Source organism: Dipodomys spectabilis, unplaced genomic scaffold (genome assembly GCF_019054845.1).
Source record: "Dipodomys spectabilis isolate Male_0828 unplaced genomic scaffold, ASM1905484v1 ptg000207l, whole genome shotgun sequence".
In the NCBI taxonomy this organism is placed as follows: Eukaryota; Metazoa; Chordata; class Mammalia; order Rodentia; family Heteromyidae; genus Dipodomys; species Dipodomys spectabilis.
In genome coordinates this window covers 8,625,368-8,651,504 of record NW_024870884.1, presented here as the reverse complement: position 1 = coordinate 8,651,504, position 26,137 = coordinate 8,625,368, and the positions used below count along the sequence as shown (strand labels likewise).

Sequence of the window (26,137 nt, the reverse complement as noted above, 5' to 3'; positions counted from 1 at the left end):
CTTCTTGTGAAATATTTATAAATTCTCAAGCCAATCAAAGTCATACTTTAGTGATTTCCCAATGTGAACCCCCAATTCTGGTTAAAATGTCACTTCTCTGAATCCATGCCTTAGCACCCCTCTTGACCTTGTTGTGTGAGTTATCATGTTCCTGTAATTCCAGCAACTCAGGTGTGGTGGCCTGAGGTTCCATTTGAAAAACAACTAAAGCACAAAAAGGCTGGAGACATGGCTCAAGTGGTAGAATGCTTGCTTAAGAAAGTACAAGTTCTTCAGTTTAAAATCAGAGTACCCCCCCACCCCAAACAAGCAAACAACTCTTGACTACTATTTGCTTTTATGGCATTTATTGTATAAGGAATTAAGTTATGTCATGCACTTTCTACTGAAATCTTCAAACACAAGTTTTTATGAAATCTTATGAGCTCCCTAAGAAACAGGTACTAATTATCATCATATTTTCTGTGATCCTTTAACAAAAATACTTAATAAATTGTTTTAATAGTACAGGAAGTATAATAAAAAGCAAAGGGAGAAAATATCCATACACACATTTTACCATTCACTCTGTGGTTTAAAATAAAGAACACATTCCATTTGCACAATTTTTGAAGAAGTCATGGCGTGAACTCTTTATACCTTTTCAGATTATTAATGCTGCACTTGCTTTGGCTGCAAGACCCAAAAGTCAAGTAGTCAAAAACACCATGGAAATGTACAAGCGCACCTGGGAAAATTACATACATGTTCTCACTGAAGCTGTAGATGACATTACAAGCATTGATGACTTCCTTGCTGTATCTGGTATGTCCTTCATCTTTTTTTTTTTTTTTTAAAAAACTTGTTTCCGCATGTAATATTGTTGAATTTGTAAAGCAGGTAATGCTGAATGTAATTAAGTTTAAGTCAAAGAAGGAGACTTTTGTTTAAAAGACCTCTATAGAAGTGCATGTCTATGTAGTGGCTGAGTGCCTATCAGCAATAGCCCCTCTGGGATGAGGAACCTCAGTGCCTGTCTTCACAAGTAAACAATGTATACAAGGTCGTAATCCAGAGTCCCATTCAAGGACTTATTCACAGTCAAAGCAATACAAAAGATGGGAGCTGGAAACCTTAAGCCTTCTTCAAACTTGCACTTTAGAGCACTGATCCCAACCATTCCACATTACTACTGAAAATAGGAAGGAAAGGTGTCTCAAAGATTTAACTTATCAAGGGAAAAAACCTTCCTCCTGTCTTCTAACAGAGCTCCTCTTTCACATCAGAATTTGGTGCCTTACCCACTCAGGAACTAATGATTGGCAAATGCAAATAGAATTTCCATGATGAATATAGAGATTGAGTGGAAATGATTAACTGATTGACTGGGGACCAGAGGAAGTCATTGCCCTAGTATGTTGTACTTGTTGATTTCTATGTCAACAATACTCCATCAAGGGAGGTTTGAGGCCACTGATATGAAGCCACTGAACTCTCAGTTGGGAAAAAAAATGGATAGAATAAGCCCTCACGAACTGATTTGAATGGGACCTAGAGAAACATTAGACATAAATCAGCCACTAATGCAATCTTTACAACTAGTGCTCGCTACACAAAATCATTTATATGAGCATAAAGCGGAAGCCATGGTTGTTGAAGAGACAACCGAACATGTCTACCCAACACACTGAGCAGCATACACTGCTGGCTCATTTCTGTGCCTTCATAAACCTACCTGGCATTAGTTTAGCCTGCCTCCTCCCCCAACGCCTCACACTTATTCGTCTTGTTATAATTCTTCAACACCTTCTTCCACTGGTGATGACATCTCTTCACAAAATTTCCCCAAATAGATGAGAAAGAACCTAGCTAGCCCCACACATGGTTTTAGTACTGGATTCAGAACCCTCATCTGAAGATTATAGGATAAGCAACAAGAGTTCCATGTTTTCAGGTTTCTAATCATGGTCTGAATCACTATGGAGCTGCCAAATTGTAAGTGGGGCAGACGAAGCTGCAGATGTTTCTAAGCGCAAATGATATGTCTGATTTCTTTTAGGATGATCTTCAGAGTAAAATGCCCTTTGTATTCATCTGTTTGTCAGGTGAATGAACGTAGTTCATAGAGGGTAGCATTAACTATAGAAAATTAAAACAATGAAATTTTTTGTAAAAATTTCACCCTGTAAATGAGCTTTCTTTCCAGTAGTCAAGAATAATGTTCATTATTAGATTTAAAAAAAAAAATCCTAAGCCCTCAAATAGTATCCATCTTATCCAAAATGAGTTGTGAAAACTGGTGATTTCTTAGAGCACTAGTTTTCCTTTTAAAATAGAAAAGTAATTTAATTGTCAGATTACTATGGGAAAGATTTTTCCAGACTTTATTGTTTTATTGTGGTTAACATAGGTAAAAAAAATCATCTGGTTGAAGTCTTTGCTTGTAATTTTGTTTTAAATTGATGAAATGGTCCAATATTGATGACAGGCTCTTGAAATAAGGATTACTCTAATGTCAAATGTGTTCTACTAATCTGTTGCAATTCTAAACATAGATCTGTTGTTGGATGGTTTTAAAATTATTTTATACCATTACTAAAAGTCTCATGAGACAAGATGCCTACTTTTGGAAATCATATTTGGGTATTTTGTTTCATGCTCTACATAGAAAATGCCAAACCTATATAAAATCAATCCTTTCTTGAAAAATATAAGAAGTATAGACAACATACCTTATGTATTATGAAGTATAAAATTTTAAATGTAAAATAAAATTCAACAATGAGCTAAAGCTCTTCAGCTGAAGACTATGCTCTATCACTTGAACCAAAGGGCCACTTCCCGTTTTCTGTTCGTTAATTGGTGATAAGAATCTCACAATCCCTTTTGGCAACTTGGGAAAAATTATATTAAGTAGGCCAGGCCTAAAGAAACATAGGTCCCATGGTTTCTCTTACTTGCAATAACAGTATATGCCTGGGACAAGCAGAAAAGGTCAAAAGCTATGTACATATGGCCAGATAAGGTGATGTTAAGCGAAATGAATCCCAGATGGGGACACAAGGGGATTTTTCTTTTTTGCTATTGTTTCTAACATATTTATAATGTACTATGCGATTTTTTGTTGCTGTTGCTTTGTATGTTTCTCCCCCACAGTATAACCCCTGTTTTCAATGTCGGTCTAATTTTGGGAGAGGAAGGGAAAAAAAGAAAATGTTTAAATGTGGATACAGGTTGACCCATTGTAACAATGAGATGTGCAAGACATTGTTGTACATTGAACTTTACAATTTAGGCGGGGGTGGGGAGGAGTGTAGTTGTAGAAGTGGGAAGGAAGGGATGGTAGAGGAAAAACAAAGGAGAAGGCAACAATGCTTGATAAGAAATGTACTTATTACCTTGCTCATGTAACTGTAACACCTCTGTACAGTATTTTCACAATAAAAAACTTATTAAAAAAACCACACACACACACACACACACACACACACACACACACACACACACACACACACACACACACACACACACACACCTCATGGTCTTCTTGCCCAGACTGGCTTTACCCGAAGTCCTCAGATCTCAAGTTCCTGAGTAGCTAGGATTATAGCCACTAGTGCCCAGTGCTAAAACGTTACTATTAAAAGTAAGAAGTTATTTGGAAATTTAGGTTCAGTTGTCTATCTTCTTAAAAGTAGTTGGAAAAACTCTTCCAAATGTATTTTCCCTAAATGTTTTCCGACCCATGTTGATTCTGTTTCTCCCCACATTATTCACTCTGCCCTTTATTATTTTCTGAAAAGATATATTAAAAATATACCTTGGGGAAAAAATACACCTTAGAACCTGTTCTGTTTATAAACAGAAATGAAACAAGATGAACTTTAAGAAACTGCTAACAACCATTCATAGTGCCTGAAATCCCTAATGTTCTTTGTCCATATAGGAATATATTAAAATATAAGATCTATGTTTAAGATACAAATGTACACAGGAAAATAATATATGTGTCAACTTTTTGAAATATTATGTGAATTGACTCCTAGTGAGCTATAAAATTTGATGGAGGGAAGGATTGATTTGGACCAGGAGAACTATTAAAAAAGCTAACAACTGATTAAATATGTGAATTTATATAGGTGCAAACTTTCTTTCAATCCATCTATTCATTGAATACTTACTGTAAATTTGTAAGTGCTATACACTATGAAAGCTCTGGAGATTGAACCCTGAGTAAATTCTAGTGGAGTAGACAGGTTTTAACACAGTGGAGAGAACGGCAGTGTTGGGTAGATGAGATCACACAAGAAATGAAGGAAGCCACTGAGCATTCTGAAGCAGAACCCTAATGATTAGAGTTAGCACTGCTGTTTCATTATTGTCAAAAATACTCCTGAAAATAACATCATATTGACTTAATGAATTACAGTATTGAAAGGTTCCTATAGAATCTTCTACTCCATATTCTGAATTTCCCAACCTCCCCATTCCATCTTTTCCCTTACATGCCCTTGAATCTTCCTAATTGAACATACTGCTTCCATAATGTTTTCTCAGGCTTTTGGTATGTGTTTGTTAAATAAATACTGGTATTTATTATCCCTTTTAAATTCTGTGTTAGCTATTTTTCACAGTTTATGTCTTATGCTTTCACAAAATGTGTAGAGCCTTGGAATTTATATTTTTAAAAAGTCTTTAAGTTATGCAAAATAGAACCTGCTATATTAATCATTACTGTGCTCTCTGACTCTGACATAGGAACACAAAGATAACTCTGCTGCTATCAGAAGTATACCACAAGGGAAACTTTGTGGTTGAAACCATCATGCACATGACCATTGCTTTCTACAAAAGTGCAATCTAAAGCATTTGAGGAAGAGAAATTAAAATGAATCTTCAATATGCCTTCATTATAATGCTAACATTATAATGTTAGCATTATAATGATACATTAATTACCTACAGAAGAAGTACTCGTGAATATCAACATCATATTAGTATAATAGTAGTTGGAACAAATAATGACAAACATATTATTTATCTACACGGGACGAACTACAATTATAACAAAGTACCTATTACAAATCAATGCGTGTATACATTGTTTTTAGCCTACAGGGAAGTAAATTTTTCATTGATTAAGGACATCAAGCTATGAAGTGTGGCAATATAGATATATCCTTTTAAATGAGGTTTTTTAATCCTGTCCTACAGAATGGATTTTGATCAAAGAGAGTTGAGCATTTACTATGTACAAAAGAATAAGTATTCTTCTTATAGAAGAAAGAAGGATATTTAGACAAGGAAAAATGCAATATTTTCTATAGAAGAATTCACAAGTTAATTACAATATCTATACAAAGAAAATACTGTTCAATTAATGTTGGTGCAGAATCAAGGCACTAAGGGGAGTTATTTTTTTCAAATAAAGCTTTTTAACTGGGTTGTTTAACTAAGCCTTGAAGAAAATTGGAAAACCATTCTACAAGGTAAGAAAAACTTACAAAAGTGCCTGTAAGTTTGAGAGTCAGCAAGTTGGCCAGTATGATACATACCTATCAGGGGTCTGTGTCTTCAGATCTGTGTACTTCTACTGGACAAAGAAAACCATATAAACTTTAAATAGCAGCATCATAGACTTTATCAGGTTTTAAAACACTACAAGTTGTCATGTCGAAAATGAACTTTACAACTTTGGTGGCGGGGGAGAATTGGGTCGGGGGATGGGGGGAGGCTGGGAAGGGATGTGAAAGGTAACCAAAGGAGGAGGCTGCAATGCTTGATAAGAAATGTACTCATTATCTTGCCCATGTAATTGTAACCTCTCTATACAGTATGTTCACAATAAAAAATAAAAAAAAACACTAAATCCAGATGCTAGAGCCACTTTCACAGAAGTAGACATTGTAGTGCTAAACAGGATTCCTTAATAGATACAAAGAATACATATGAATATTTAAGAATATATATGTATATAGTATATATAGTATCTAAAAATTCCAACGCACAATGTTGAATACCAGGGAGAGAGTTATGTAATATTATACATATACCTTTTACTTGTCAATAAATGCCAGAAAAAGCATACTCTGAAGGTCAAAGTAGGAGGATAGTAATTCAAAGCTATCTGGAGCAGGAGGAAGCTAGTAAGTCCCTGTAATTTTTTTTGTTTCTTTGTATGTTCCTCCCCCACAGTATAACCTGTTTCCACTATATTTGATGTCAGTGCCCTGCATCTTGTATATAGACTTCTGTAATTTGGGGAGGAGAAGGAAAAAAACAAAATGCTTAATTAGGGATATAGGGTTGACACATTGTAACAATGAAATGTACAAGACGCTATATTGAAAAACAAACTTTTCAATTTAGAAGGGGTGGGAGGCAGAGGGGAGTAGTATGTTGTGGAGGTGGGAGGGGTAAGGAAGGAAAAAAAAGAAAAAAGAGATGCTGCTATAGTGGTTCTTCCATATGTCAACTTCATGGAAATAAACTATATATTTTCAGAAAAAAAGGGATGGTTGGGGAAAACAAAGGAGGAGGCAATAATGCTTGATAGGTAATGTACTCATTGCCTTGCTCATGTAACTGTAATCCCTCTGTACAGTATTTTTACAATAAAAAACGTATTAGAAAAAGGAAGTGTTGCAAGTGTTGTTCAAGTGACAGAGCACTGTCAAGCAAGCAGGACACTCTATGCTCATTCACTAGTAATGTGGAAAAAAATGAAAAGAAGCAACACAATTATATTCTTACCAAATGCATACCAGTCTTACCAAAATTTTTATCGCTAAAGTAACTCCTATATTGCTTGTCAAAGAAGCAGATTTTATTTCTAGAAACAATTAGAAAAATAGGAAGAGAATCTGAGTGTTTGATAACTTGTGACTGACAGTTTTGCTATTTTTTGTCAGGTCTATGATATTTTGGAAATAAAACGTGTTTAACTGTCTTGTATGAAATGTTAAGATCATTCATATTATTTATTCATTTAGTCACTCATTCATTTATCTAGTTGTTTATATACTAAATATTTGGCAAGTAGCTACAAAGTAGTAACACTGTTGTCCTTGTAATAGAGCAGTTGAGAGAAGAAACAGAAGAAAACCTCTGTAGTCTTAGAGCTTACACTGGGAAAAAAATTATATAAAATGGTATGTTTAGAATACATTGGATCCTGTCCAGGACTTTCACTGGAAGACAATTGATACAATCAAAAGTAGGCATTAGAAGGACAGATCTCTTCAAGGATCAGCTTTGTTAAGCCCATAGGTTCAACAAAACAACCAAAGAATTACTTGAAATTTATGATTATTTATAACTATCAAATGTCAAAAAGTAAAAAGTTCTGATAGTGCCAAGTTGTACACAAAAATACTATGACTTCTTGTGTAGGCTGCTTCTAAGAGTTTACATTTTTATAATCACTGGGATGAGTAAACTAGCAATATCTGTTACCTAGGTTACCTGGTGATTATTTTTTGCCATATATTCTAGTTTTATTAGCGATATTTGAGCATGTCATCATCACAAAAAAGTTCAAGACAGATCATTCTCAATTTTTCCCATTAGTAGGGGGATGAATAAGTAGCCACAGATACATATGCTGAAAGAAATTAACTTGTTCCCCATATTAAAAGGACTGGTTTTAAATGTTGAGTGGACCAGCAAATTGGAGAGCAATATAGACAGTAGGATGACCTGAATCGCCTGCATACCATACCAAGAGCATGAGATTGCTTCTAGAGAAGAGGAGGAGCATTAGATGAAGAAAGAGCTCACCTCGGAGTTAAATTGTACCTGTACTTAAAAATCATGCCAGAACAAAAATATTCTGTTTGGGAGATTATGTTGCATGTTTTTTTTTTATATTATAAGCCTTGATGAAACCTTTATAATAACAAAGTAAATGTGGAGGTGAAAAGAAAATGGCACTGGTGAGTCTATATCCCCAGACATGGATGTAGAGATTACCCAGACCTTGCCATGTCAGCTCCTGAAACTCACTGAAGTATTGCGATTCTATAGTATTCTCCTATGTGAGTATGAACGCCAGTGACAGGGTTTAAGAAAATGATTTGTGAGGGTGAAATATATCTAACTTGTTTTCACCCAGGGTCATACTCTCATAGAATAAATAGCTTGTGATATGTTATGCCATTTTTCATCATTATTTTGTAGAATTAAGGTTGGAAAATGGGAAATAGATTTTTTATTATGTTTAAGTAGTTGTACAAAGAGGTTTTATCAAGTCACCTGGAGAATACAATGCATCTTGATTCATGTCATTCTTGCCATTCTTTTCCCCCATCTCTCCCAAACCAAGGATGGCTAGACTTTTGGAAATACTTTTATTCTTAAGTATCTTCAGCACTCATGAAAGATGAGAGTGTATATAATAGAACAGTGAACAATGCAATCCTACCATAAAGTCTTACCAAATCTTTACTTTTCTCATTCTGGTTATTACCTGTATAATTGACGTCTCCTGGGTAACCTTTCCTGAGATTTGCAATTCTTCCTTTAACTAAGGGCTTTCATGAAAACCTGTGGCTCCTGATAAACAAATCTACATGACAGACATTTTCATTCTATTGGATTAGGAGATGCAGAGCATCAAAATAATCAGAATCTCCCTCAGGCAATAGAATTGTCTGACTTTATGTTTACACCTGAATGAAAAGTTTCTCACAGGAGTCTGACAACAAGACTTAAATGATATTCTTCACTACGGTCTTCAGAATATGCTTCAGAGTAAGTAATCTGATCATGGATGTCCTTGTACCATGTGGCCAATTAACACTTTGGAATTGATAGTTTATGTATTATATCAATACAAAAATATTTGTTGAGTAATTGCTATTCTCTGTAGAGACACAATGGCAAAGGAGGCTCAGTGGATTTACACACATCTGTAGTCTAAGTGGAAGCAAATTTTTATGGCAATTGTAGTATGGTTAACAGATTATTTTGGGAAAGACACCTCTGCCATCTTTCTATCACCAAAATAATTATATGGCAGTCAGTCATTGAAACCTCTCCAGGTTTTAATTGTTACTTGAATTTGTGACCACCCCTTCATTATATATTGGTACTTATTATGTCATTAGAGGCATTGATGTAACCAGTCAACATATGTCACAGAACATAACCCTTGGCCACTATACCACTGTTTCCCTCTCTGAAATTAGAAGTATGTATCTAATTGGTTTTCACTATGGTTCTTCCTAGCAGTGTTATCTTCAAGAATTTGCATACAAATTAGCAGTGGTTGTTTCTAGATAATTTTGCAAGTATTTTCTTTTCTCTCTTACATTTTCATGTAGGAAATTAGTTGTTTTGAGGTTTCAGGCTATCCTGATACAAAAGTAGTAACTATATAATGATGATTGGAGAACATGACTACGAAAATTCAAAGACAACCGTGAATATACTTCATTCCTCTTAAAATTTATATGATTTTAATATATGGATTTTATTTATTTTACTGTAAAGGTGATGTACAGAGGGGTTACAGTTACATAAGAAGGCTAATGAGTACATTTCTTTTCAAACAGTGTTACCCCTCCCTCATTTTTTCCTGCTTTCTCTTCCTCCCGGCTATCTTCCCCCCAACTTGTAAAGTTCATTTCCAAGGTAGTGTCTACTGAGTATTGCTGTTGATATATGCAATGACATTTAGACCAACTGGAACACAATTCCCATAAGATTTTTTTTAATTTAATCAACTTCAGGAACTTTGGCATAAAAATAAGATTTAGTTTTGGGATATAGTTCTATTATTACATGTAGAAAATAGTCATGGTAATAATAAAAATAGAGGCTTTTTAATGCATTTAATTATTTGATATATTAAAGCAACTTTAAATTTCCATGCTTCCATTTAATAACTGCTTATAAATTTACATTCACTATCTTGATAGTGCTTTCTGCTCTGCTAATAATTTGCATATAAATACTAAACTCAGTGCAAAGTTTTATGAATATGAGACATTTAGCATTATGACTTGTCTTTTTTTAAATAATATTGATTTATTTTACATTCAATAAGAAGAATTTTGACTATTAAGTTTTCAGCAATGATCATATTCAATTTTTATAAAAATGCTTCTGTGAACCAGTGGCAACTTGTCTAAAAGACCGTCAATAATAACTTCATTTATTTTATTATATTTAATATATATTTGCAGTATGATGACTGTATTAACTCAAGCCAGTTTCTTCAAGCGTAATAGTTATGTGCTCTTTACCTAAAATATATTTACGTGTTTTCTGTCCTGATATTTATACTTCCATTATTCACTAGAGTGTACCTGTGTGATACAGTTTGTTTACATTTTTGCTTTCATGAATGGCTTTGTATTTTCTACTCATTTATTTACTCTTGTGTTGATACTAAGGCTTGAACTCAGAATGTGGACACTGTTGCTGAGCTCCTTTGCTCAAGGCTAATGCTCTACCATTTGAGCCATAGCTCCACTTCTGGCTTTAGGGTGGAGAGCTGGGGTTAAAACACTCACAGACTTATCTCACCAGGGATTGGCTCCCAACTGTGATAGCTAGGATTACAGATTTCAGCCATGACCACCTGGAACCTGGCTCTATAAATGGCTTTTCATATGTCTCTTTTTCTTAAGAAATATGACTACTAATTTGTGTGTAAACATTTATCATAAGGCATCTAGTATTACTTGATATCATTTGTTCACTTCATGCAAAACTTGACATGAATTTAACTATTATAATTATGTTTACTGTAAGTTGTTTTAGAGAGGTCCTCAATTGTTAAAATTCTACCAGATAATAATAGATGATGTTATTTTACAAATCCTCTAGTCAGATTAAGCCTATTGTTCCCTACTAAAATTAGTTGTCTCTGAATTTTCCACTCATTTCCTAAAGTCAACGTATGGAGGTCCAGTCTAGATCATGATTCTGAATTTTCCTTATAGAACCTTCCTGAAAAACTATGTTCTCAGTTCTTAAATTGAGTGTTCCATTTTGGCCCATTCAACTATTGAATCAAATAACCAAGAAAAATTCAAGTTCCTTCCTCTGTAAATCTATACAAACACTGGTAAAAATGTTCCTGTGATTCTGATAAGGTTGACAAAGTGAGACTCTCTCATTTTATGCCCAAATTTTGTGAGATAATTTAAATGACATGGTTAGTGTTACTAGTGTTACTTCACTAGTAACTAGTAACACTAGTTACTAGTGTTACTTCTTTCCACATGCACTAGTGTTACTAGGAACCCCAAACATAAGATTGGTGAAAAAGTAAGTCAGAGAAATAGAAACAACTGATAAGAATAGGTTTTAACATAGAATTAGGAGACTTGATAATTTTAAACTGCACTGCAGTGATTTATACGGTATTACCTAACAATCGTTTGCTTGATAAAACCTGTTTTACTTAAAACAAAATGTAATTATTTTTCCAAATAATGAAAACACAGTTTTAATCACACACACACACACACACACACACACACACACACACACACACAAGACAAGAATCGCTCTGATGTCTCTAGGAGTAACCTCTGAAGGTGATTTAGTAAAATTCAGACCCAACCCACAAAGGCTTTATACCAGCAAGTGTATCAAGTGTAACTGTGCCAGCATAAGTCTGCAAAGTGATCGTTTTGCTGGTGTTCTACTTCCACAAAGTCAGGGCCTCCTCTGACCGCACAACTGCACAGAATGATCTCCCTGCACCTCTTACCAGTGTAACAACAATGCTTTTTTCCCCTCTATGCATTACGGGAGCTTATGTGCCAACAGCTTTAGTTCCTAATGTAAAACATGCCATGTTTTAAATTTGTAATTCACCAAACTTCATTTTAATTTTGTCTAATTAGGCACTAACAACTGATACAGAATATGGAATTTATATTTGCTCCAAACATTTTATGACACAAACGTAAATGATAGCCACTCGAGCAGATGTGAACACATCAATGTGCCTTTGGATAACTGTGTGTACAAAATAGAGATCCTGAGCTTTTGCCAAGGATCTTACCTGAATGAGCACCATTGGATCGTCAGAAGTTTCAAGAAATAAACACAAATTCCTTTTTTCGCCAGAGACACATATGTTCATTAAAATTCTGTGGAGGCTCAGAATTTTTTTTTCATCTGACAATATGAAGAAGATGTTTGTTTATTGTTTCTTTGACATATCTTAGGTCTTTTTATTCATAAAATATATAATTTTTTCTTTAAAAATTTTTTTCTTTCTTTTTTCTGTTATTTTTTGAATTGTGAAAATAACACACAGAGGGGTTACAATTACATGGGCAAGATAATGAGTGTATTTCTTATCAAGCATTGTTGCCTCCTCCTTTGTTTCCCCTTCCCATCCCTGCCCATCCTCATCCCCTTGCCAAAGTTTAAAGTTTGTTTTTTGACATAACATCTTGTACAGCTCATTGTTGCAATGGGTCCACCTGTATCCCTATTTAAACAATTTGTTTTTCCCTTCCCCTCTACAAAGTACAACAACATCAAATATAGTGAAAGCAGGGGCTATACCATGGGGAGGGACATACAAAGTAATAGCAAGAAAGAAAAAACATGAATCCCAATCTTGGGGTTCATTTCACTTAACATCAAATTATCTGACCACTTCTGCTTGTCTCACACATATACTAGTTATTGCAAATAGGGGAAAACATGGGATCTATGTTTCTTTGGGCCTGGCTTACTTCACTTAATATAACTTTTTCCAAGCCTTTCCATTTCCTAACAAATGGGACAATGCCATTCTTTCTGATAGAGGCATAGAATTCCATTGTGTATATATACCACATTTTCTTGATCCATTCATCTACTGAGGGGCATCTGGGTTGGTTGCATATCTTAGCTATGGTAGATAATGCTACAATAAACATAGTTGTGTTGGTAGCTTTCGTATGGTCTTGTTTGTGATCATTCGGGTAAATGCCCCAAAGTGGGATTACTGGGTCATAGGGGAGTTCTATGTGGAGTCTTTTGAGGAACCTCCACACTACTTTCCAGAGTGGTTGAACAAGTTTACACTCCCACCAACAATGCAATAAGGTTCCCTTCTGTCCACATCCCTCCAGCATCTGTTGTTGTTAGAGTTCTTGATTATAGCCATTCTAACTGGGGTGAGGTGGAATCTCAATGTTGTTTTGATTTGCATTTCTTTTATGGCTAGAGAGGTTGATTATTTCATGTGTCTATTGGCCATTCTTATTTCCTCTTCACAGAAATTTCTCGTTAAGACTTTAGCCCACTTATTTATTGGGCAGTTGTTTCTTTGATGATTTGTTGCTGGAAGGTTTAATTTTTTGAGTTCCAAGTATATTTTAGATAAGAGACCCTTGTTCGTTGTATAGCTAGTGAAAATCTTTCCCCAATCTGTGGGCTTTCTATTGATCTTGCTAGCTATGTCCTTTGCCATGCAGAAGCTCTGCAATTTCATGCAATCCCATTTGTCCAACCTTTTTTTGATTTGTTGGGTTTCTGGGTTTCTATTAAGAAAATTTCAGCCTGTGCCAAGGAGAACTAGGGTTTCTCCTATTCTGTCCTATAATGTTTTCAAGGTGTATGCTTTGACTATGAGGTCTTTGATCCATTTGGAGTTGATTCTGGTGCAGTGTGATATATAAGGTTCTAGCTTTAGTTTTCTACAGGTGGTTAGCCAATTTTGCCAGCACCATTTACTGAAGGTCTGCTTTCTTCCATTCTATTTTTTTTATCTCCCTATTGAAGATTAGGTGGCTATAGTCCTGTCGGTTCATTTCTGGGTTTTCAATTCTATTCCATTGGTCCAGAGATCTCTTGTGCCAGTACCAAGCTATTTTGATTACTATGGCTTTTTAGTAGAGTTTGAAATTTGGTATTGATATTCCTCCAGCACTGTTCTTTCTGTGAAAGATCGTTTTTTGCTATTCTGTGTCTTTTATTGTTCCATATGAATTTTTAGATTGCCTCTTCTATTTCCTTGAAGAATGAAGTTGGAATATTCATAGGTATCACATTGAATTTGTAAATGGCCTTGGGAAGTATTGCCATTTTCATGATGTTGATCCTTCCAATCCAGGAGCATGGGAGGTTTTTCTACTTTCTAACTTCTGCTTTGATTTCCTTAAAGTTTTCATCATAGAGGTCTTTGACTTCTTTAGTTAGTAAATTACTAGGTATTCCATTTGGGGGAGGGCTATTACAAAAGGAATTGCTTTCCTGATTTCAGCTATGCTCTTCTCATTGTTTGCGTACAGAAAAGCCATTGATCTTTGAGGGTTAATTTTATACCCTGCTCCTTTGCCCAAGTTTCGAATCAGTCAAGTAGAATTTGGGAATAGAGTCTGTGGGATTCGTTAAATACAAGATCATGTCATCTGCAAAGAGGGAGAGTTTTATTCAGCTTTCCCTACTTGGATCCCCTTTATGTTTGCATCTTGTCTTATTGCTCTAGCTAGGCATGCTAATACTGAATTGAAGAGAAGTGGAGAGAGTGGACATCCATGTCTCATGCCGGAATTTGGAGGAAATGGCTTTAGTTTTTCACCATTAATTATAATGCTGGCTGTAGTTTTATCATTTACAGCCTTTATTGTATTGAGGAATATTCCATGGATTCCAAATTTTTTCAGAGCCTTCATCATAAAGGTATTTGATCTTGTCAAATGCTTTTTCTGCATCTATTGAGGAAAATATGTGGTTCTTATCCTTGCCCTTGCTGATGTGATGAATTATATTAATTGGTTTTTGTATATTGAACCAGCTTTGCATCCCTGAAATGAATCTTGTTTGATGGAAGTATATGATGCTTTGGATAAATTGTTGAAGTTGATTGGCCAAAATTTTGTTGAGAAGTTTTGCATCAATGTTCATCAAAGAAATGGGTCTATAATTCTCTTTCTTTGATGAGTCCCTGCCTGGTTTTGGGATGTGCGTTACAATGGCTTCAAAGAAAGAATTCGGTAGTGAACTTTCTCTTTCAATTTCATTGAAGAGTTGGAGGAGTTTTGGTGTGAGTTCTGCTTTGAAGGCCTTGTAGAATTCAGCTGTAAATCTATCTGGTCCTGGGCTTTTCTTAGATGGGAGGTCTCTTATTGCTGTTTCTATTTTGATCCTTGATATGGGTCTGTTAAGTTGGTTTAACTCATCTTGGTTTAGTTTCTGCATGTTGATATTTGCTAGGAAATGGTCCATTTCTTCCAGATTCTCAAACTTATTAGCATAAAGGTTTGTACAGTATTCCCTTATAATATTGTGAATACTGTTTTTTTTCCTGTGCTGATGTTTCCATTCTCATCTCTGAATTTGTTTATTTGTATATTCTTTTTCTGATAAGATTTTCTAAGGGTCTGTCAATTTTTTTCAAAGAACCAACTCTGTTTTGTTGATTTTTTTCTATTTTTTTATCATTTAATCTTGAGTTAATTTTAATTATTTCTTTCTGTCTACTGGATTGGGGTTTAGCTTGCTGCTCTTTTTCCAGGAGGTTCAGATGTCTCATTAAATTGTTGGTTTCAGATCTCTCCAATTTGTTGATGTAGAAAATCTGAGCTCTAAACGGGTCTCTGAGTACTGCCTTTGCTGTGTCCCAGAGGAGCTGGTAATTTGTGTGTTCATTTTTGTTGAATATCATGAACATTTAAATTTTGTTTCTGATCTCTTCCATGACCCACTGGTGATTCAACAGTGTGTTGTTCAGCCTCCATGTGTTACAGGACTTTATTTGCTGGCTTTTGGTGTTGAGTTCTAATTTTATTCCCTTGTGGTCTGAGAGAATGCACAGTACAACTTCAATGTTTCTGAATTTGGACGTTTGATTTGTGATATAAAATATGGTCTATTTTGGAAAATGTTCCATCTGCTGCTGTGAAGAACGTGTATTCTGATGCTGCTGGGTGAAATATTCGGTAGATGTCTGTTAAATCGAGTTAATCTATGTAGTTATTTAGATCTGTTTATAGTTTTTGCTGAGTTGATCAATCTAGTCAGGATTGTGGTGTGTTAAAGTCCCCAACAGTTAATGTCTTTGGATCTATGTGAGATTTGAGGGAAAGTAGTGTTTCTTGGATAAATTTGGGTGCTTTGTTGTTTGGTGAATAGATATTTAGAATTGTAATATCCTCCTGAAGGAGAGATTCCTTCATTTGTATGCAGCGACCTTCTTTATCTCTTCTCACTAATTTTAATTTGAAGTCTATTTTATCAGTTTTTAGGATTGCAACTCCTGCCTCTTTATGGGGGCTGTTTGCTTAGTAGATTTTATTCCAGCCTTTCACTTTCAAAATATATTTTTTTTTTTATGGGCAAGGTGTGACTCCTGAAGGCAGCAGAGAGAAGGATCTTGCTTTTTACTCCAATTAGACAGTCTGTGTTGCTTAATTGGAGACTTAAGTCCATTAATGTTGAGAATTAGGACTGAGAGGTGTTTGGTAGTACCTGCCATGTTATCCACCTTCTTGGGGGCTGAGACAACTGGATTCTTTCTATGGTTCTTGGATTCTCAGTTTGGGTGCAGTTTCTTGGCCTTTATTGTGGTCTTGTTGGTTTTCTATGTGTAGGACATCTTTAAGTGTCTGTTGTAGGGCTGGTTTGGTGGAGATATTTTTTTCAGTTTTTCTTTGCTATGGAAGGTTTTTATTTGACCTTTCATTATGAAGGAGAGTTTAGCAGGGTACAGTATTCCTGGTTAATAGTTTTTGTCTTTAGGGCAGGCTCTTCTTGCTTTAATTGTCTCTGCTAAGAAATCTGAGATTATTTAAATTGGTTTTCCATCATAAGTGATTGCCCTTTTCTCCTTGACAGCTTTAAGCATCCTTTCCTTGGTCTGGATTGATCCTGTGAGGATTATAATGTGATGGTGGGATGTCCTGTTCTGGTCTGGTCTATTTGGGGTTCTAAAAGCTTCTTTTATCTGCATAGGCCTATCTTTTTGCATGTTTGGGAAGTTCTCTGGTAGGATGATTTTAAATAAATTTCTTATACTGTTAACTTCTGTCTCTAGATGCTCCTCTACACCCATTATCCTCAGATTAGGCTTTCTGATGGTATCTTCCAAATGTTGAATAGATCTATCATATCACTTGTATTTGTCTTGGCTAGTTGTATGTCCTTTCTCTGTAATATCTAGGCTGTCTTCAGTCCCAGAGATTCGATCTTCTGCATTGTCTAACCTACTGAAAAGACTTTCTACCTTGTTTTTTATTTCCTTTCCTTCTAATTGGTAGCATTTGATGGCTTCAAATTCTTTGTTGGAGTTTTGTTTTAGATCTTGTTTGCACTTCTTTTACTTCCTTAATTTGGTGTTCAGTTTTTATATTCTCAATTCATTTAGTTGATTGTTTATGGTTTCCTTTGATTCCCTTTCCTTCTGATGAACTTCATTCAGCATTCCCTTTGTGGTCTCCCTGGATTCCTCCAATTGTCTACTTACGGATTCCATGCACACCTCTATTCATCTTTGTCTATTCTCATGCCTCTTTTGAAAGTCCTGTATTACTCTTTGATTAGCTTCCTATGCTCATGTAATTCCTTTATTTCTCTGACTGTTTTCAGCCTGCTCATGCAATTCCTATATTTATCTTTGATTTGCTTCCTCATGCTCACGAGATTCCTATAATAGTTTTGGTTAGACTCATTATGCTCACAAAATTCCTGTATTAATCTTTGGTTAGCCAAGTCTTGGTCCCTATCATGCTCACACTGAGTCCTTTGCAGGTTTTCAATCTTTTCTTTCCTTTTTTTTTTTTTTGGGTCCGGTCGTGGGGCCTGAACTCTGGGCCTGGGTGCTGTCCCTCAGCTCTTCAGCTCAAGGCTAGCGCTCTACCACTTGAGCCACAGCGCCACTTCCGGCTTTTTTCTCTTTGCTTATGTGGTACGGAGGAATCGAACCCAGGGCCTCGAGCATGCAAGGCAAGTGCTCTACCACTGAGCCACCTTCCCTGCCCCATTTTCAGTCTTTTCATTCACCATGTTTACCAATAGTGTTTGTAGAGCTTTTTGGGAACTCTCCTCTGGATTATTCATTAACTGTTCTGTCACCTGATTATCATGAGTGGGATTTGAAATACCCAGAGTTGCCATTTTTCTTGTGTTCCTCTGGCTTGTTCTGCCTATTTGGTATGAAAGTGACACCAGTTTCATGCTACAAAACTATTTTAAGGCAAGCATTGACCAGTGTCCTCTAGTTGCACCGTCAAAATGGCTGCAGATAAATCTAGTTCAACAGATACAATCTATTTAACAGAAAATAACTATGGATTAAGGGGCTAAGAATATCAATGTGGGATTCAACAGAACATAAATTAATAGGTTTAGGGAGAATTATGGGGAATGACAGGATTAGAGGGATATGGAGAGGTAAAAGGAAAGAGTGAATTTAACCAAGTCCTAATCTCAGAGAGGGAAATGGATAGGACAGAATTAGAGGAGGGAGATAAAAAAAAAGAAAAAATGATAAAACAAAAAATTTAAATTTAAAAAATGAAACAACATTACATTTATGTAAGTATAAAGAAATGATATTGAGAGAAGAAAAGCATAGGATGAGAGGAGGAGAGAGGTAAAAAGAAAAAATTACAAAGTTACAAAAGTTAAAAATCGAACACTTAAAATTATATAGATATAAAGAAATAATACTACTATTAAAGAAGTTAAGCCTAAGAGGTTGTGAATTGAGTAATAAATCTCTGAATTAAGTATGTAAACAATGAGGGATAAGGTCTAACAATCGATGAAGAGTATATATCTGGGGATGAACAGAACAGCAATTAAGTCAGACAAGAAAGAAAGAAAGAAAAAAAGGAAAAAGACCAAAAGATCAAAAGAGATTAACACACACACACACACACACACACACACACACACACACACACACACACACACTAAAAATTAGAAACAAAATTTTTTAAAAAAAAATTAACAAAAATAGAACAAAATGTTTTTTTTTTTTTTGGTGGGGGGAGGAGAGTTGGGGGGGGAGGTCTTGTATCTCCCCTGTGTCTATAACCAGTCTTTTGGTGGAGTCTCTGGTCTGCTTGTGGTGTCTGGTTTTCCTGTGGCTTGATTTGTTTCTTAAATCAGTTTGTTTGAGCCGGCAGAAAGAAGCTCTGCCTTATCCAGGACTTTGTGATCCTCTTCCCAGGCTAGTTCAGTGAGAGGGAGTTCTGCTTTGAGTATCACAAAAGAGGGAGATGGCTGTTTCCTCTAGTTTAGACATGCTGTGATGAGGCTAGGTTCTGGGTAGGGTTGAAGCCTATCAGCAATCAGTAGCTTTTCCCTGAGGGGCTAGCTCCAGAGACATTCCCAGGGCCCTGCCTGGAGCCATTCTCAGGGTTTATGTTTGGTGAGTTTCAATTGTTTGTCTAAGCTGCAGTGGGGAGGAGCCTCCTCTGGCTCTGTTTACCCAGTGAAGAAAGTCACTCCTCAGGGAGTAGAGATTGCTCTGCCTGGGTGGTGTGACTTTCCCCTTGGTGGAGCTAAGCTGGCAGGTCAGGTCAGGTTCCTGTGACCTGGTGATTGGCTCCTATTGTATTCTTTCAAGGCCAGAGTTGGAGTTAGCTGCTCAGCCTGGCCTTTGTCAGTATCAAAGATGGAGATCTTCTCTGGTGGGGGCAGAGGGGCTACCTATCCACTGCTGCTCCCTGAGAAAGAGTGAGGATGTCAGGGTTGTACTCATGCTAGACTCTTGGTTCCTGGGCCCTTCCTTGTCTGTGATCAGCAAGATGAAGATTTCTGCTCCTTGTCTGTCCTTGCTGGTGGTGAGTAGAATCTGCTTGCACACTGCATCTGGAGCCTTTATCCTGGTCTCTTTTTGTTGATATTGTGGCTGCAGCAGCTGTCACCTCTGCTGCCACCACCATCACAGTTACTAACAAGTGATCTGTCTCCTTGACCAAGCTGCCTGGATTTTCCCTCTCTGGCCAAACTCTCTGTACTGTGATGGCACATTTGGTGTGATTCTTTAACCTAGGACTAGAGAACACTGAAACTAGAACACTAAAACTGCTTTCTATGCGAGAGCGTATTTAACGTATTTAACCTCCAGCTTCTCCTCCGCCATCTTCCTCTGGACTCCTTAGTTTTTTTCTATATTACAATTTGAACTCAGAATATAGTGTTCTGTCCCTTGAGGTAGCCTCTAGCTTTATTAAAAAAAAAAATTGTTGCAAAGGTGCAGGTCAGAAGGGTTACAGTTAGATAAGTAAGGTAATGGGTACATTTCTTGTTGAACATTGTTACCTACTAATTAGTTTTTCTCCCACTATCTCTTGAAGTTGTATAGTTCTTTTCCAACATAGTGTCTTGTGAGTATCACTGTTGTATTGGTTCACACTTTGTCCTTGTTTCAGCATTTTGTTACTCCCCTTCCTTTCCCCAAACAAATGCATAAATGTATATACAAGAAGCAGGGTACCAGAATCAAAAACAGTGACTACCAGAGCTCTTTGTTGCTTTTTTATTTGTTGTTTTGTTTTGTGGGCTGTTTGGCCATCTTCAGATTTTAGTATCTTGAGTATCATCCAACAGGCGTGAGCTACGTTCAACTGGCTTTCTTGTAGGTTTTTTGTGTTTCTTTTTTTAATAAAGAAAATCAATATTGAGATTTTTGTTTTGTCAGAAATATATCCAGCAAATATGATCAAAAATATTGAGTGACTAAACTTTATTTGTCCTCACAGATAATAAACTATCACATTTCTACTTTTTCGACTCTGAAGGTGATACTTTATTACATTGAAGAATTTGAAATACTGTTTTGTAACTCAGAAATGGAGAGCTATAGGCATCATTTTTTGATGTATAGATTTCTTACAAGGGTAATCTGATTGCTATTAGACTTTTATTATCCATATCTTCTTCTGCTTTATGATGGGTGCAATTCTAGCTCTCTCCTTTATTCTTTTTCTTTTGAAAACTGTCACAAGTGCCAATGATATGTTGGGAGATGATGGAGAATTATTTCATTTGGTTTGCTACTGGGTTGTAATGTAATTGACACTGAAAACCATAGAAATACATTATTATTGTTGCTTTGCTGTCAGTTGTTTCTGTGGTTTCAATTATCACCTTGATAAAGATCAAGTGTATTAAAGGACACAATGTTAATCAGATATCAGCTTGCTTATGATTAAGGGGAAAGTTTGTCATATAATTTGCTTCATTGTTCATTTCCTCTGTTTGTCACTATATTCATCACAATCTTAAAAAAATGTTTCCCAGACAGGTGCCAAGTGGCTCTTGTCTGTAATCCTAGCTACTCAGGAAACAGATCTGGAGGATCACAGTATTTCTGCCAGCCTGGACAGAAATGTTCACTAGACTATATCTGTATCTTGAGCAGCCCAAAAGCAAGACTGGTGGTGTCGCAAAGTACCATCCATGCAAGTCAAAGTTCCTGAATTCAAACTCTAATATTGCCCTGCCCCGCCCCCCCAAAACAGGAAAAAACTACAACTTTCTTTTAGAATCCACTCTTGATCATCTAGATCTTTTTCTATGGTCTCTCATAAGTTTGAACTTTTACTATAACATAATTTTTTACCAATTTCAGTATGTATTCTCTTATACATTTTCTCCCTTTTATTTGAAGTAACTGCAAGTCAGAAATTCTTTATTGGTTGAATTTTGTCTCCCACAAAATTTATGAGCATTTAGGTAACTAGGTTTGCAAGAGACTCTGTAAAGTGATAAGTTAAAATGAACTCATGGAGAAGAATTGTAATCTAATATGACAGGTGTTCTTCCAGAAGAAAAATGAGGACACATACCTGCAGAGTGCCAAGAACATATGAAGATCCAAGGAGAAAGTAAGCCCTGATAATACCTTAATCTCAGATCTTTAGCCTCTATAAATGAGGGAGAATAAATTCTATCCTTTAGAATAGAACATATTTCTATCCTGGTAGACCTAGCAAATGAGGGCAGATGTTCATGCATGGTCCTGAACACTTACAACTGTGTCTTATGCCCAACAATATCTCAATTAAAGTCATCTCATTAATTTCTCACATAGTTTATTCACTGTTCACTAAAATATGGTCTTATTTCAGTGAAGTTAAAGACTTCGAACATGATTCTTCTTGATCCTTACCTATGAGGAAAAAATTAGAAACCATGTGTTAATGGCCCCTACTTTCTTTCCAATAGTTTCTTTATTTTCCTACAAAAATAAATTTATTTTCAGCACCTGATGAACTCCAAAATTATGTAGGTTCTTCTGTCTTACTGCTGGTTTATGATAATTTTATTTTGGATCATATGATAATATTGAGGCATTTGTTTCCTAATGAATAATGAAATGGTGATTATGGCAATCAAATCGACAAATACTTAATTGTCATACTTTATGTAGATATTTCATTTTTAAGGTATGCATTTATCAGATATTTTGTTTTGTTTTTGAATGTTGTATAGTTAAGTACTTTTCTTATGGTTGGAACTAAATCATCAGATTATTCCATGTAATTAGTAAAAATCCAGTTTCACATTTTAGTTTTAGCATGATTTCCAGGGTAGGTACAGTAATATTAAAAAGTATTTTCCTAGCGCTTTAATGAGGTTTTCATTATGTGATATATGTCATATATTATTTAGCTCAATGTCTAAATAAATATGAAAATATGCATAAAATATATAAAAATCAAATGATATTTGGGTCTGTTACTATATACTCCATAGTTTTTAGGTAGCTTCCTTTGACTGCTGTCATTATTAGTGTTTAGAAATAGTTTTTATAAATAAACTAAATTTCTGTAAGATAGTAATTCCAGGGAATTTTCTTTATAGTAAAGCCTAGCTAAATCTGTCAATGACATGGATACTTGTGTAACCTGTTAAAGAATAATGAGATGTAAGGAATCACTGCTATGCCATTGATTACTTTATTGATCTCTTTAGTTTCAAACTATAATGAAATATATAAAGAATAGATTTTCCCTTAGTCATAGTCCCATTGAACTAATATCCCTTTGGTCACACCAAGTTCATGCCTTTATCCTGATGGAGCGAAGCTATATTTGTTTCTGTCAAATACAATCTATTACCAACTTTCTTCTTTTTTATTAATCTAATTTTTAAAATAAAATGTAATTTTTCTGCCCTTAGAGAAAGTGGTTCTGGAAAGGAACTGCTAAGGTGGTGGGATGGATAAAGAACTGATAGGTAATGGATTGGCCAAGGAATAATTTTATCCTGTAATATCAGAGTGCTTTTGACTATGGAATGCCACTGTGGTCACTGTATTAATATACTGATATGCTGGTAAATTTAAGTGGAAGCTGATGGGAGAACAGGATGACAAATGTTTGCTACAGATTGGAGGATGGGTGAACATGTAGATGCCATCTATATTCCTTGTCCTCAGCTTTTGTCATTTAACGTAGGATGAAAGTGAGCTCCAGTTATTCATCTAGGAAATCACTGTTTATAATGTACTGTCTTTCTTTTAAAAAAATTAATAGTTTAACATCCTTCAATTCCTTATTCATTAGAATGAGGGTAATAATAGTTCCTGTCTGCTAGATTTTTCTTTTGTAATTCAGAGCTTCTCTAAGTAGCACCTTGCCTGGCTGGCCTGGAACTAACCATCTAGGCTAGGTTGCCTTGAATGGTCCTGCATCATGCTTGTGAGAACCGTGGTTGCAGATATACCCCGCATACTAAGATCAGGATCATTTTGGAAAGTTAGACAGTGTCTGTGGAAGGGCATAGTAGAATGAGTGTGGCATGGATTTCTGTCAATGCTATTCATGGACTGAATAAAAGAGCTTGAAAATGGATGCTTTGGGCTTTCCGCCATCTGTACAAAAGAGGCATATTTCCTTTTCTCTAAGCCTTCCAGTTTCACTTCTTCTTTCTGTTCCTTTGCTGTTGCAAGTCACGAAGAAAATGGGGAGCATTTCTTGGAGGTGAGCTGTCAGCCAGTGTCCCATTTCTTTGCTAATGTGAGCATAATCTGTAGATATAATCTTGTGAATATTAAATGGAAGGATAGACCATAAGTTCTACAGGTGAGATTCATGATATTAGGAAATTTTAGTATGTTTTCCATTGTCTCTGTGAGAACATGGAATAAAATGTATCTAAAAGCCTGGAATGCCACCTAGCAGGACCTGCTCCATACCACCCTAATGTTCGCTTGGCTAATTAAAACCTCTTTTCTTTTCTCCCATTAAAAAAATTCAGGTTTAGTTAATATTTAAAGACCCTATTCAGCAGAAAATTGTGGTTCCAGATTACTGTAAAATGACTTCTTGTGTTAATATTAGTGCAGTGTTTTGTATCTAACACTCAAGAAAATGATACGTTTGATCATGCCAGGTAGATTTGAAAATTTATAAACACTCAGGCTTCCACAGGGAAAAGTAATCTACTACTTACTTAACCTTTTGAGCACATTTTCTGAGGTAGGTTTAGTGGGATTTTTATTTTATTTTTTACAGCTCTGTGAATTTAAAAAGCTGCTATAGCTTTTGTTGCCTTTGTTGAAACCAATCCATCTCTTTGGTCAGCCTTTCATTGTGGCTTTGCAAAGAAATGAAAACACAAATGACATTATAAAATCATACTGACTGAATTGTTATTAATCAAAGGGGAAAACATGCTTTGGTTAGAACACTCGTTTCCTCTTTTATAATTGTGTCACCATTGATCTTTTAATGGTTCCATATGACTATTTTGTTTCTGTGCCTCATTCCTGTCTCTTTGTTCTTTGTGAAGTCAAATGAACAATTAGTAATATTCTCACTACATTTCCCTAGATACAATCTGTGCTTTTCAGTTCAGGTTGCCATGTTCAGTGTGGTTCTCCATTACTCTCTCAATGCAAGTCATCAAAATTCCCTTTTCATGTCAAAGAACAGGGAAGGGAGGGATGAACCCAACCACCTAGGCCAGATGGTGAGAAATCAGATGGCATGGGAGGAAAAAGCAGAACCTTTCAACTCCTATTTTGTTTCTGTCTTTTCTATCAAGAGAATAATCTTTAAACTACATGAGTTTAATAAAATACTATAGCTAAGAGGATAAAAGCCCAATTGGTGGCATAGTGAAAATACCTGGCTCTTTTAAATTACTACAAGCCTCTGGGTTAGAGAGATCACACCCCAGAGTTCTGAAGGAATCAGCAGATGTTGATGTAGAATTATTCTCAGTTATTTCTACAGAACCACAGGGAATAACATTACTACTGGAGCACTGTGGGGAAATTTGTATCCAGTTTAAGAAAAATGAGGGAAATGTAAGTGATTATCACCAATGATGAACCTCCAGCCTGTAATCCTACCTACTCAGGAGGCTGAGATCTGAGGATTGCCATTTAAATCCAGCCCTGGGCAGGAAAGTCCATGAGACTCTTGTTTCCAGTTAACCACCAGAAAACCAGAAGTGGAGCTGTGGCTCAAAGTGGTTAAATACTTGCCCTGAGCACAAAAGCTCATGGACAATGCCCAGACCCCAAGTTCAAGTCCCACATCAGACAACAACAACAACAACAAAATAAATTTCAATAATGTGTGACTACATTAAAAAAGAGAGTGACAATTTACTAGCAGTTAAGCTTCTTATAGTTAAGCTTCTTGCATTACCCTGTCTGGGTTACTAGATTAAGAGATAAAAAGAATTACTCAGAAAAGGATGGTGTGTAGAGATTTACAAGATGTTTAGTGAAGTCTTGATTTCCTTCTGGGAATCATTGAGAAAAGTAGAAAGGAATTTGTGGTTGCATAATCAGTCCTGATTAACAAATCAATTTCTGTTTGGGGAAAAGGAAACTAATACACATGAAACAACTAGTGAGCCATTAAAAGATAAGTATATTGTACTGATGACACTGCTAACTGAGAACAATCTCTGCTGGATTAATTAGGAAACGCTACAAATTTAAATGGGCTTTTGGTGGGTGGAACCATTCAAAAGGAGAAAATGGACATTTTGTCCTCTGTAGATAAATATTGGTATGATAGGTATGTTCTGTTTTGTGTGTTCAACTCAGGGGGTAAGTAAAATTAGAATTATCTTTCTTCTTGGACTCTTTTTAATATAATATTTCATAAGCTTTTTGTTTTTCATAATTCCAGTGACATCTGTGATTCAGCTCTTTATGATACTCTTTCTAGTCCTTTGCTTGAAGTTACAAATGATCTCTTGTCTAATGACCTATCCTGGCTAA

General features: G+C 35.7%; 1 protein-coding gene across 1 annotated transcript in view; it reads left to right on the top strand.

The window, feature by feature from the left end:
* The window catches only part of Ctnna3 (catenin alpha 3), a 1,268,549-nt gene that overhangs the window by 856,822 nt on the left and 385,590 nt on the right, over positions 1-26,137 (top strand). The window contains exon 10 of the mRNA XM_042696520.1: positions 648-804. Within this exon, the coding sequence (XP_042552454.1) occupies positions 648-804 (157 nt within the window). The remainder of the gene's footprint in view (positions 1-647; positions 805-26,137) is intronic.